This window comes from Acanthisitta chloris, unplaced genomic scaffold (assembly GCF_000695815.1).
Source record: "Acanthisitta chloris isolate BGI_N310 unplaced genomic scaffold, ASM69581v1 scaffold6053, whole genome shotgun sequence".
NCBI classification, from domain to species: domain Eukaryota; kingdom Metazoa; phylum Chordata; class Aves; order Passeriformes; family Acanthisittidae; genus Acanthisitta; species Acanthisitta chloris.
Window position 1 is genome coordinate 17,356 of NW_008666452.1, and position 13,878 is coordinate 31,233.

A 13,878-nucleotide genomic window follows, 5' to 3' on the forward strand; every position below is an offset into this window, starting at 1 on the left:
GCAAGAATGTGGAAGTCAGCATTCAGTTTGAATCAGGTTTCTGTGACGCTGCAGGATCAAGTTCTCTCTGTGCTATCCTGCTGTTTGCCAGATAAGCTTTGGGCTAAAGCTTGTTGAGAAGGTGTCTCTGCCCAATCTGAAACATGATTTCCATCTGCAACTGGACCACTGTGTATCAGTGATGGGCTTTAGACTCTTGGAAGTGCCATAACTGGTTGGGTGGTGCATACGTTTCTTTGCTTGTAGAGAATTTGTCATGTCCAGAGAAGTAGCCATTCATACTGTTTTTTCAGATCATGTGAATCACTACAGAAAATATAGAAGTAAAAGTATGGTTTCACTTAAAACAACAGATTTGCAAAACTGGAACAAGAAATTCAAACATTGCTTAGCACTTAAGAAAAAAACTCTTCACTTTCATATATTTAGCTTTGGCTAAGTTAGCCTCAGATATTTGCTCCAGGGCTGATATAGAGCTGCTTCCTTCCTCTGTATTTAAAGATGTTGATCATTTTATGCAAATTGCTGTTTCAAGGTCTACAGCACCTTGATTATTGAATCGTCCAAAGATACTGATCCTTTTTTTTTTCTGTATGATTGGGTGCATGGATATGGTTTAGTGGTGGACATGGCAGTTCTGGGTTAATGGTTGGACTCGATCTTAGAGGTGTTTTTCATCCTAAGTGGTTCTATGAATCTGTGCACTTTGCATAATAAAGGACTCTGCTTCTCCCCACATCAGCTGTTAACTTTGTGTATCTTGTATCATTGTGTACAACTGCATATTGCAATTATATCATGTTTCTGTGCTTTAGAACATAAACTTTTTCTTATTCACAGCTCTGTTAAAACATTTGTATAACTTAACACTGTCACATACTGATGTACTGTTGTAATAAGTACTAATTTAATAAGCTGTAAAAAATATTTGAAATGGCCAACTTGCTGCATGCTTCATATAGAATGGCATAAATGCAGTAAAAGAAGATGGTGTGGCCAAGACTCTGCAGCATCTGAGCTTCACACACACTTTGCACATATCCTAACTGTTTTCTGAACCTGTGCTAGGGGAATAGATCGAATGATGTTTCGCTTTAAATGGGTGCAGTGTGTTTACCAGTTAATGTCCTAAATTTTGTGGGAGTTGGCTGTTGCAAAATAGCCTAATTTTCTTGATGTGTTATTTAAGCTTATGTAACCATTAGCTGTTGTGTTTTAATTTCAGATATTTAACTTGATGAAGTTTGATAGCTACACTCGCTTCCTCAAATCTCCCCTTTACCAAGAATGCATCTTAGCTGAAGTTGAAGGACGTCCTCTTCCTGATCCTCAGCGTGTTCCCAGCAGCCCCACTTCTAAACACAGTGTCAGTTCAGAGAAGTCCAATATCTCAACACCAAAAAAGGTTACCTTTGTATTGTTGCTATCTGAAGACCATGTTTTAAAACAATGTTTTTCAAGTTCTTTAGAAGATAAAATATATCAAACACAGTTAAAATGTTTGGCTAGAGGTGCTGACAAATATAATTACAAAATTTGTATGTACTCAGGAAAATACTTATTTTTTTATCTTTACCTTTGAGCCAGTTTTCTAGGTGTTGATGTCCTGGCTATAATTTTAAATCTTTGTTAGTATTGAAATGTATGTGTATAAATGAAAAGTAAGGTTTATTTTGATGCACCAGTTCAGAAGCATATTCTGCTTGACTATCAGAATTAAGATATGATATTTTAACCTTTGTTGAGAGCAGACATTTTATCAGAAGTTGTGGAGAAGGCTTAAGCTAATCTAACTCATCTTTGCAGAAGATAGTTTTTTAAATTTCTTAGCCCCTACTGAACTAAGATAATTCTGTGGAAATCAAATACAGTTGCTTAAAAATTAGATCAGTATTCTTACTGATCTCCTAACATTATTTAGTGTTTATTTGTAATTTGTATAGTTAATACCACATAGCATTTCCTAACTGTATGGGTAAATTATAACTTCTCATTTTTCATGTCAATCACCACATGTCAAGCCCATCTGCCAGAATGTGTTTTTATGACTAGCAACCTTTTAAAAGTACCATTTTAAGGAATATTCTAATAATCTAACAGGAATACTGGCTTGTTAAAAGCAAGTTTAGTTTAATATCAAACTTTCCTGACATTAGTATTCTTCAACAGTAATAAATACTTGATTATACTTGAAAATGTTAAACAGTACTTTGTCATTGTCTTTAAATGCAGTTCACGTTCAAGCTTAGCCTAGGAAAAATACCAAAATGCAATTCAGTGTTTTAAAAACAAGGCAAATGGCCTTTCCACATTAACTTAGGCATTACTGGTGAGTTGGGGAGAGTCCTTTCATATTTGCAGGAGCTCTCCTTGGCTTGTTTCCAGCTACTGTCTTGTACTCCCTACCAAGTAGCACATTTCCATCTATGCATTTCTTTCTGTTTCCACTGGTGAGGTTTTTTTGTGAGAGGGATGCTGGCATATACACTTGTGCGTGGGGTAGAGAAGCCAGCTAACCTGACCATCACACTCTTGTTTTAGGAAGAAGTGTGGGAAGGTTTATTTTAGACAATATACTTACAACTGTGATCAACCAGTGATTTAATTGTGTTTTTCTGATAGCTAAGTGGTAAATCAAAGTCAGGAAGATCTTTAAATGAAGAGTCAGGAGAGGAGGATACTGAGAAGAAAAAAAGGGGAACGTTCTTCTCGTGGTCAAGAAGTAAGAGTTTGGGAAAATCACAGAAGAGAAGAGAAAATGGTGATTATCCAAACGGTGAGTGTTCATATTCCACTTTATTTCCAGGTTGTTTCAGCAGTAGATGTGACTAATTTCATTATGATTAGTTTGTATCTAAGTGCATCCTTGGGAGTAACAGAGGGGAAAGAAACTGTCAAGTCAGAAGTGTGGCTAGTATCAATGGAAGTTTCATGAAAGCAGATGTGCAAGTAAATAGATAAAATGCACTTAAATTTGTTTTTATTGACTTCCATGGGATTTTTTTTCTACTTTTCAGTACATTCTGCATTTCTGTGTGCTGACAATTGCTTTTTCAAGCAGAGAGCTACTATTTTTATAGTAAGATAATTTCAAATCTTTACAGCGAAGTTCAGGAGCGTTGCATGCAAATAGTGCTATAGTTACAGCTATTTAAAAATTCCTCCATCTTCATTATCCTACTTTTCTTTCTTTTTTCAGTACCACATAGGTCTGTTCACTTTTGAACATAGTCGCTACCCATTTCCACCTTTTCTGACTAAAATGGAAAGAAGAGTCAGAGTTGTGGAAAGCCTTGTAATCTGCTTTTTGTTACTTAATTGTGTTTGAGAGTTTGCGGCAAAATTCTCTTATGAAAGCATCTGTACTTGGCCTCTGGAGGAGGAGAAAAAAGTTTTGCATTAACTCATTCCATTGAGTTAAAAATAACGGAGAAATTGCACTCAAGCGCCAGATTTGGTCCATATTGTTACTGTGATTTTTGTTTCTGGTAAATGTCCAGACCCACAAGATATTTTTGATTATATGGATAGTTAAAGTGTTCTCGTTATGCTCATACGTGAAAAGGCATTAGAGGCATTTGCTAAGATTATAGACTTAACCTTCTGAAAGTGGCGACTAATTGTCTTAGGTTTTAGTTTTCTAACACCGTATTTGCACTTTTAAATATCTTTATCTCCTTTCAAAATATCTGAAGAATAGAAAACTTTTCAAGATCAAATATTTAAATCTTATTTGATCTAATTAAATTAAGATTTATTTTTTTTTTAAAAAATGGTGTTCTGTTGTTTTTTAAATATAAAAGCAAGTGGGTGTATTCAAGGGTTACATAACCCAGAAATACATGTATACTGTTTGAGTTTCCATGCTTCAGTGCACAGTATGAAGATTTGGTGTTTTATTCTTTTGGTGTAAAACGTTTTTCTGAGCCAATATGTCAAATAATTTTCTCTGTTATAATGAATAATAAAATGAGCCTCTTTACTGATTGCTGATTCTTTCCACAAGCAGATTCTATTCAGTCCAATGGATTGTCCTACAGACGGGAATCACAAGGCTCCATGTCATCAACTGCTAGTCTTGACTTGGTAATGACTGGCTCTTACTAATGAGGCACTGGGGGAGCAGATTAAACAGCGAATGACTCATTTTCTAAGCAGTGTGATGTGATTTGTTTGATGTAATACTTTGAGAAAGGGTTTTTAAGTGATACAGTTAGAGCACAAGATGTAATATTAAGCACTTGTAGAATATTAAAAATGTAATAGAGCTTGTATTCGTATATTGCTCCTTATTTTGTCCTTGTATCAGAAAGATATGCTTTGCATCTTGTCTGTCTTAATTTAAGGCACCAGCGAACTTCCAGAATAAAGTTTCCCTTTTAAAGGGAGCTACTGTAGTTCTTTATAAACAGCTTTTTCCACCTAGCAGGGCTTTGAGATTGTGTTCTGAACAGCCACGTGGTAAAGCTTTCCCTCTCTTTGGCCTGTATGCGAGTTGCACTAGGCTGATTTCTGTGGTACCAGTGTCTGTCATGCTGCTTCTCTCTCAGTTTCTTTTAAAGTTGTGAGTTCTTATCCTTATGACTTGGCTCTTAAAATCAGAGAAAAGAGAAATTGGGAATTTCATTGCAAACACTGAGTTTGTCTCACCAAGAAAACAATCAGTGAAGACACTATGATTTCCAACCATCAAGTTCTCCCTTCACAGTGCAAAACTGACGAAATGCAAAACAAAAGCAGTATTATAATAAGGCATAAATGTCATACCTTAAATTAATTTTGGCTGTGTTGATATGGAGGAATAATCTAAAAAAGGAAATTTTTAAAAGTTTTTTTGTACTTTTGATATCCTTCTCATAGACTAGATTCTACCAACTATGTAATTTTGCCTGTACTACAAATACTGATCCAGGAAACAAACATGGCAAAGTCATATTTGTTGCTATTGCAGAAAAGTCTTGAAAACCAGAAAATGCAAAACCTCCATTAAGCAACCATCTTTTTTTTTCTCTCCCGCTCCCAACTGATTAAGTCAGAAAGATAGTGTGATTTGGATGAGAAGCAGCAAGTTAAAGAGAAGAGAAAAAGCATCATGAGTCCCATAAAATGCTGTTGAAAATAGTATTTTTGTAGTGTCATTTCAAGTTATAAGGGAACTTTTTGTTAAATTTTCAAAGATAATTTTGATACTTAGTAGTAGTGTTACTATTCTACTGTTACACTAGAGTAAAGGTTAATGCTTAACCCGTAACACTGAACTTCTACTTCCTTTAATAAAAACAAAAGCATGATCATGAAGTGAATAATTTGAAAATTTTCATTTTTTCTGTGGTGTATTTGTATGAGTAGAATTCAGATTATGTTGAAAGAAGTGGAAATTTTGTTTGAGATACCTGATGTTTTAAGGCATTCCCTGTCACTTAAATGTGGGTTCATAATGTGCCAATGGGAATTTTTTATATCAGCAGGTCATTATTGAGCATAGACACATAACTATTTGGATGTTTAATAAGGTTTTACTTATTTCTTGTACTTTTTTATTAGGAGTTCTATAGTGAATCTTGTAACATTTACACACTCGCTCCCTAAAACTTCATCTGTTCTTGAAATAAATTTAGATTTGTGCAGTGTTACCTTTATTTAAACGGTTTTTTTTTTTCCCAGGATATAAGTTCATCTGAGATTTGTGGTATTTGGAATGATTTCTAAAACATGGTAGAAAATCTGCTCTTTTGCTTGGTTTGATTCGTGCAGACTAAAAGTTTATACACAATCCTAATTTTCCCATTGGGCACTGACATTTCTTTCTTTTTCCTTTCAAGTCTGACACCTCAAGGTTGCCTGCATTTGTACCAGATAAAGATAAATCCCCCAAGTACTGCTGTATAAACCTGCCGGATGGTTCATCCAGCAAAATGGCTGTTAAATCTGGATTCTCTATCAAAGAGGTGCTATCTGGGCTCTGTGAGAAACATGGCATTAACGTCGCTGCAGTGGACCTTTTTTTAGTTGGAGGTGATAAGGTACTGTATATTCCTGGGCTTTTTTTGGAAGCATTTTCATACTCATTTTACCAGTAAGGAATTCTGTTCTCACAATACTAATACATGTCTCCTGGTTCTTCCTGTACCTGTGCATTGGCAGTTCTGGTTAACTGAAGGACAATTTTAGTGAAACCAGAACTGGTGCAGTACTGTGATTTTCTATGGTGTCTACATTACAGAAAGCAAGAGAGAGCTTAGGACAAGAATTTCCTTATAATAATAAGTTCATTTAAGTCTCTAGTCCATGTATTTTGCTCAGGGAAAAAATTAGCTTGTATTTAATTAAAAGAATCCACAAAACCCCCCAAATTTCTTGTTGTAGATGGTACTGCATTAAAGCAAAAGACAGTGACATTCAGTTGTTCAAAGGTGAATGAGATGCATTAATGCTAGAAATAATGTACGTATTTTAATATTGAAGAAAATTTCCAGGACAGCAGCCCATGTTCATGGGGCAGTGTGTGTGTGATGGCTCTCAGTCCAACAGAAATAACTCCAAATCAAAGAGAAGCTGTGGATGTGAAACATTATTGTCTTTAATTTGTGCTTTTGATTGATCTAGATGATTACAATAACAATGAATGAAGTGCATAGTTAAAGGCTTTTTCTTTTAAATCTTTTTAAGACTGTTAACTGGTCATGTGTTCTAATGCGTCACTCTGTGTAATTTATACAAGTTGAAGAACCTAGGCTTGTTTAAAACACCAAGTTCCTGAATACCTGCTGACTCCAGTGGAAGTTGAAGTTTGGTCATTGATTCACAACTAGCCCAAATACAACATGCTTTGATCATGTTCCATATTGTAACTGAATATTCTCTAGAATGCATACAATCTATATTAATAATTTGCTGAGTTATCTTAAAAAAATTGTCACTACCTAGCTGTTCTGGTTTACATACTTTAAAATTAATTTGCTTTCTTTTCTTTTGTTCCTGACATGTGCTCTGCAGCCACTGGTATTGCACCAAGACAGTAGTATCCTGGAGTCTCGGGACCTACGTTTAGAAAAACGCACTTTATTTCGGTAAGAGTCGAAAACACTGTCTTCCTCTGGCATTTCCCACCCCATTTTCCATTTTACTTTTTGTAAGTGCATTGCTAGTTACATGTGCAGTGCAACAGTGGTTAATGTAGAAAAGAATTTATCTGAATTCAATACAAAAATCCAGTCAGCCATGTAATGTAGCATCTTGATTGTAATCCAGAGTCCAGCTTGAGGGGATCCAAGATTCTCATTCATTAACAGGCACATTAAAAGAAATAGGTCTTAGTATCAAGCAAAGAGTCTCATGAGAAGAAGGAAAGTGACCTAATATTTGTAACTGAAAATGGTTGGCTTCTGTGTCTTGCAGTTGACCCCCGGTTTGAGCTTCTATTGAAGTAGAAGTCCATTTTTACTTTAGATTGCAATAACACTTACGCAAGAGAGCTGCATTGAGCATGGGGATTCTCTGAGTTAGACAAGTGCCTAACTTAGATGATATCCCTTAGATTTAGAGCCAGGTGCTAGGTGGTTCCTCTACAGGGAAAGGTGAGGTTAAGCTACCTCTGAAAGGTAATTCAGGTGAGGGCAACCAGGGTAAGGATCCAGGAGAGAAACATGGGCCACAGGAACGTTTAAAGCTGAGTGGAGCAGCACTTGAAGAGTATTACATGCAGTAGGAGGGAGCTTTCTGGATTGCTGTCTTGGATACAGGAGTGATTTTGATGCCAGTGTTCCAGTTTAGGGACATTTAAATAGTGTTGCAATGTTGAACTGCTCAAGTTAAAGCAGTTGTGAACAAGCATATGGGACAGATCTCTGGGCCCAGACAGACCTTCCACATCAGGAAGAGATGTTTAGTAGGTTGAAGTAGCACAGGCTTGGGATGAAAATTGAACTGCCAGTCTCCTAGTCTAAAGATGAAATGGGTATATTTGATTACACGTTCCCATTCAGTTACATCTGTAATTATGTGCCCACGTGGAAAGTTATAGTAAGACTAATTGTACAAATCTAAATGCACCGGAGTATAGCTTTATAACCCTGAATCTTAAACAAGTCAATGCTGAATTATTAGTACAGATATAATATAATTCAGTGCATTATATATTTAGTGTTATGTAATATTATTGGATTGCATGTGGTTTTTTCAAACTAATCTGTTTGGTTTTGTTCCCAAAATGAATCCAAACTAAAGCTATGAAAACTTCTGAAATAATTATTTCAGGAAAGAGTAATGAAGTAAAAATGTTTGTGTTACATAACTGAGTTGCGCTTTTGAAGAGAATAAAGTTGATTTAGTTAGGAATTCCTCATTTTGGCTTTATATTGCTTTTCCTTAGGAAGCAGGGCCAGTTTCTTTTTAAGGATTCTTCAGGTTAATAGATATTGCATAGCATATTAATGTTTGAAATTGAGATTTAGCAGTCATTTAATAGGTGTGAGTTTGTTGAGTTTCCAAATTGAAAAGGAACTCTAAGTAGGCAGTACCATATGTTCTTGTTTGTTAATTAAAATGTAGAAATGTTCTACATTATTCCCTTCTCTGGGTAGACGCTGTGTAAGCAAATACAGTCAAATATTTGGAACATTTTCAGACATAAGACAAATACTATGTGACTGTACTTGGTTACCTGAATGTTTGCCACTTCTGTGTCAATTACCAGTTAATGATTAAAATTGATCATTTCTGTTTAGTAGCTGTTGAATGCAAAGACAGCGTGAAAGACAAAGTTTCAGCTATTCAGGTTTCTTGTGGAAGGGAAAAGTTAACATGACTAAACACCTTGTGTTTAAGTAATTTGTGTGAGAGAAAAGATGTTTACATTTAATTGTGACTGACAACATTACTGATGATTGTGATTTCTTCTCACGATGTACATTTCTTCTGATAGTTCTGTTAGTAATAATCCTTCCCTTGTTTTCATGGAGGAATCAGGGCACAGATGAAGAACATTTTAAATATAAAAAGCAAAACTAGGCACAATTCTATGCAGGGAAATAGACTTAAATGAATTAGTTGTTTGGGTTGAAAATTATTATTTTTTTATTTAATGGGTTTTTTTGCTATTTTAATTAATTTATACAAAATTGCATGATAGACTCTGAAGAGAACTGCCTTAAGCCTTTAAATTTCAAGTGAATTGCTTTTACAGCTTTGGTATATAAGTTTCTCATACAGCAGTTTTTCCTGATATGGTGACATCAACTAAAAAGTAGCATTAACTGCAGTTTCACTGTGTTTATTCCTCTGCTTAAAATAAAAATATTTGCCCTAGCCCATCTTATGTAATTGAATAAGAAGTTGGGAGTCTCTCTTGTGGAACTGGAAAGAAATACTTTTCTTGCATCCAAGACTACTGTACAGGCGTGGAGTCACTTTGGAAGCATTCCTGGATGAGAATGATCAGATTAATCTCACTGCAAAGATGAAAGTGCTATGGAATGCATTTAATTGGTCTGAGGATCCCCATGCAAACAGACTGGCTCATGTCTTCACTCAGCTCTGGCGAGTGAAACAGAATTTTTACTTTATACCTTCAGTTTAGGATAGGTTTGTGCTGCTGAAATTAGTTACTAGCTGTAAACTAGTATAACTGCTGTAGTTTGGTTTCTATATACTTTTGTACATTTTCTTTATTGGAGTATTTAATTTTTAATGTTACAATTACTATGTTTCAGGCTGGATCTTGTTCCAATCAATCGGTCGGTTGGTTTGAAGGCTAAACCCACCAAGCCAGTAACAGAGGTCTTAAGGCCTGTGGTTGCAAAATACGGGTTAAATCTTAATGAACTTGTGGCAAGACTAGTAAGTATCTTTTGATGTAATTCAAGCAGCAATACTTTCTGTCTGGAAAAGATCATATATGATAGTCCCTGAAAGAATTCCTATCCTGACAATTAGGTATTAAAATATCTACAGCTACATGTTGAGATGAAAATGCATCATAGTCATAACCATAATGCATGATAGTTGTTACCTCAAATATTTAGTCTGCATCTGTTTTATACTCTCCTTCAGAATAAATCTAATGTCCTGAATTACCAAGCCTGAATTTAGCTTCTTCCAGAGCTCAACTCCCATTATTGGCCTGGGAAAACTGATTGGGATTAAAGCTTTTGTTCCGTTATCCTGGGAATCATGAAAGTTGCCACAAATCCCCTTGCAGAAACTTTTCAGAGAAGCAGACTGATACAAATACTCTGCTACTGAACACTTGGCTAGCATGTTCTCTGTTCTATTACTCTGGAATATCTGGGAATGTAAAGCTACTTTTGTGGTATTTATAGTGTATATGCTGTCTTAGCTGGACCAGTCTGTGTTTTTATGATAGCTGAAAAACATGTTGATATAAAGATAACTTCATTTAATAAAATTACAAAATTAACAAAATGCAATTTAGAATATAAAATAATCTCAAACATTTTTTCCATATGTCTTTTCCCTTCATACCATTCTCCTCACAAAAATGGCCCATACTCATTGGAATCAGGGGATTTTTACACTGATGGAATAAACATTTTTAGAATGGTAGAAGGAGGAGATATTAAGGCTACAATGAAATGTAAAAGTGCTTTGCTGATTTCCTTTCTAAAATGTCAGACTGCATAAATTTGTTCTGAAAACAACTTTTTCTCTATTATATACAAACTGTGATCCGACTTTAGAATGGTGAGCAGGAACCACTTGATCTTGGTGTCCCTATATCTAATCTGGATGGTCAACGGGTTGTTCTAGATCAAAAAGAACCAACCAAGGGTAGAGGTAAGGTGGTACAAAAGCTTTTATTTATGATGTCAAGTGAGTTTCATAAACCCTGACTTTGGTTTGTTTCTTCTGTTGGTGTGATGGTGAGGTAAATGTGATTAAATTTAGATATGTCACATGCAGTATATATTCTTTTTAACTAAAAGGAACTGCAATTTCTGAAGGTTGAATATTGAATTAATCTGTTGATACCAAGGACTTTCACTGTTGCTGGAAGAAATTTTGCAGTAGTAATATCTGAATATTTTACTTGCACTGGGCCATAGATCCATGCACACAGTGAGGGACATAGTCCCTAGTAAAAATAATGAGGATAAAGTGCCAAAACATCTGTGAATTTGGCAATTATTTAATAAGAAACATTTTGTATAAGTAAAAGAGATGCAGTTTGTGCAGCAGCCATACATACAGTTATCATAACCTCTTTCAACATGAGAACTAGCAAAACCTATTTCAGGTTTAAGTGATGATTTCTGAAGATAGCACTAAAGAGGATATAACTTGTGATTATCTTAGGCAAACAAATTAGAAAAATAAAAATTTATCAACTCAACATTTGATTATTTTGGCGCAATTAACACCCTACATTAATGTAAGCTGCCTTGAAAGTAAAGGTTTTGTTTCATTAGAAGACCTCTGTATACATATAGAACACTTAGTTTTAAAAATTAAATTAGATACGGTTAAATTAAATAGAGCAGAGATCCTGTTTGAACAAGAACTAGGATAATAAAGACAGAGGTATTTATTGAGGAGAATCAGATTTGTCATTTTTCTAGTGAACAGGACCAATTGTTTTTTGGTTGAATTTCAAACCAATTTTGAGAAAAGGTATCAATCTAGATACTCTTGCAGATAATTAGTTCAGGGATTCCAAGTAAAGCCTAAGTCCAATGCACTGTCAGTGGCTGTAAACCCCTGAATCCTAGAGGATCATTCTAGCAGTGGCTGGTTTGAGGCCGTGTACTAGTGCAAAAGGGCCATGGTTCTGTATTGGTATTTTTGTTGTAGGCAGATGTCATGTGGGCAGTTTGGTTACTTAGAAGATGACAAGGAGGATATGATAATGTCTAGAAAACAACTGATGCATCAAACAGGTTGAAAAAGATTCAATGTGACCTTTCTCTGGCCTTTCTGCAGATTTTTTTTTCTTGTTTAAATTCTAAATTTGAGAAGTGCAAACTGCATTATTAGCTCAGCTCTTAAATTTATTTGATCTAAAGCAGCTGAAAATTTAGGAGAACTTAAGTGCAACTTCAGCATCTTTAAACTTTCCTACTTACTGCTTGCCAGCATTAGGAAAATTTGAAGATGAGAGGGAGGTTTTCACTGAAACATATCAGAGATATCGACTATGCTCACTATTTTCTGAGTACATCTTTTACAATTTTAAAGCAAAAATCTGTTTAGTGCATCATTGTTACTTAAATATTGCTTCTTTGGGAAAAGATAAATTGGTAGTTATAGAAGATATGTTTATGTTCAGTGTTTACAGATAAACAAAAAGGTGCATCAGTAAAACAGAGTGCAACTGTAACTACTTCCAGAAGTCAAGTATCTACTGTAAGTCATCTGCAATGATTTTTGTCCCTTAGATTGTCTTTTGTTTCCTTCTAGAATTCTATACTAAAGGCTGAATTCATTCATGGCTTTGAATCAGCCAAATGATGTAACTAGATTGAATATAACTATAATTTGTCTTGATATTTTCCCACTGTCAGCAGCATTTATTTGTGAGAACTTTGTCTTTGTGATGAATCAAATAACTCTCTCACTCTGTCGTATTTGTTGTTTTGTGTCTCATTGGCTTCTCTGTGTTTGAAAGTGATTGAAATACTCTGAAATTCAGAGGCCCTTTCTGTTATGTGAATTCTTTAGAACCAACAATATTATATTTATTTATTTATTTATTTATACATTTTTGGGAACTACTATGGCAAATGTTCTTTGCCATAATCAAGACTAAACTTGATTAAGATTAACAAATTAAGACTTGTTGTGGTGTTACAGAAATATGTCTCCAAAATAACTTTTTTATTCCCTTAGACCATATTATGTACACAATGATATAGCTTAAATGTAAGTAGTACCTTAACTTTCCTTCTAATGCAGGGAGAGGGAAGAACTCTAGGAAAGTCTAATTCTATCAAAATGAAAGGCGAAAATGGAAAAAATGCTAGGGAAGTCCGGCTGTCAAAGAGAGAAGACTCTATTGCAAAGATTGGGAAAAAAAAATGTCAGAAAATAAATTTGGATGAAGCAGAGGGTATGTGAACTTTATAGCTTACATATTAGCATAAGTAGTTTTAGAACGATGAGTTTTGTGTCTGTGTAAGATAAGGTACCGTGTGTTCAATACTGTGTTGTGCATATCATACTCATGATCATTTTTGTTTGATGCTGTGTTTGATTTGTTTTTTTTTATGTTGAAGGTAAAAATGTTAAGAGTGCGTAAAGATAGATATAGGTGTCAAGTGGGATTTTCAAACGTGAAAGGTACCTAATTCCTGTAAAATGAAAAGGAATTAGTTACTCAACTGCAGTTGAAGATCCCATTTGAAACCCTTTGCAAGCCATGTAGAAGTTTGCCTTTCTGTTTACCTTTAGGTAAGTGTTCAACGCAGTGAAAGGCATTCTGCACAGTAGAGTAGACCCTAACTTACTCAGGTAAAAATGTTTTTGAATTTTCAGGGCAGTACAGGCTGACTGGGGAGGAGCTGTGATGGGCAAGAGTAAAAGCTTCGTTTGCACACAGTAACTAATCTGAAAAGGTGGTTAGAAGTAGAAATAAGCAAAGAGGTTATTTGTAATCTTGTGTATTATGAACCCTATTTTTACCTTCATTCCATCTTAATAGTTCTGGTGATATCATTGGAAAAGAACTGATAAGAGAATTTGCTTTCTTAGAGAAAGTTGTCCATGGGTGAAAGAGGAATAAAAATGATGTAGCACTAGAAATCTTGACATACCACCCTCTGCCCTAAGACACTAACTGAAGATCTCGCTACACCCCACTCCCTATTTTCCCAATTAGACAAAAAATCAGAGGACATATTTGACCCACAGATTAAAATTTCCTGC

General features: G+C 35.0%; 1 protein-coding gene across 1 annotated transcript in view; it reads left to right on the plus strand.

Moving 5' to 3' along the window:
• RGS12 (regulator of G-protein signaling 12) overlaps positions 1-13,878 on the plus strand; it is a gene marked incomplete at its 5' end in the record, with an annotated part of 44,050 nt that overhangs the window by 16,434 nt on the left and 13,738 nt on the right. Inside the window, 9 exons of the mRNA XM_009072110.1 lie at positions 1,226-1,405; positions 2,623-2,776; positions 4,010-4,086; positions 5,823-6,023; positions 6,997-7,070; positions 9,711-9,837; positions 10,698-10,794; positions 12,284-12,360; positions 12,910-13,063. Of these exons, the coding sequence (XP_009070358.1) occupies positions 1,226-1,405; positions 2,623-2,776; positions 4,010-4,086; positions 5,823-6,023; positions 6,997-7,070; positions 9,711-9,837; positions 10,698-10,794; positions 12,284-12,360; positions 12,910-13,063 (1,141 nt within the window). The remainder of the gene's footprint in view (positions 1-1,225; positions 1,406-2,622; positions 2,777-4,009; positions 4,087-5,822; positions 6,024-6,996; positions 7,071-9,710; positions 9,838-10,697; positions 10,795-12,283; positions 12,361-12,909; positions 13,064-13,878) is intronic.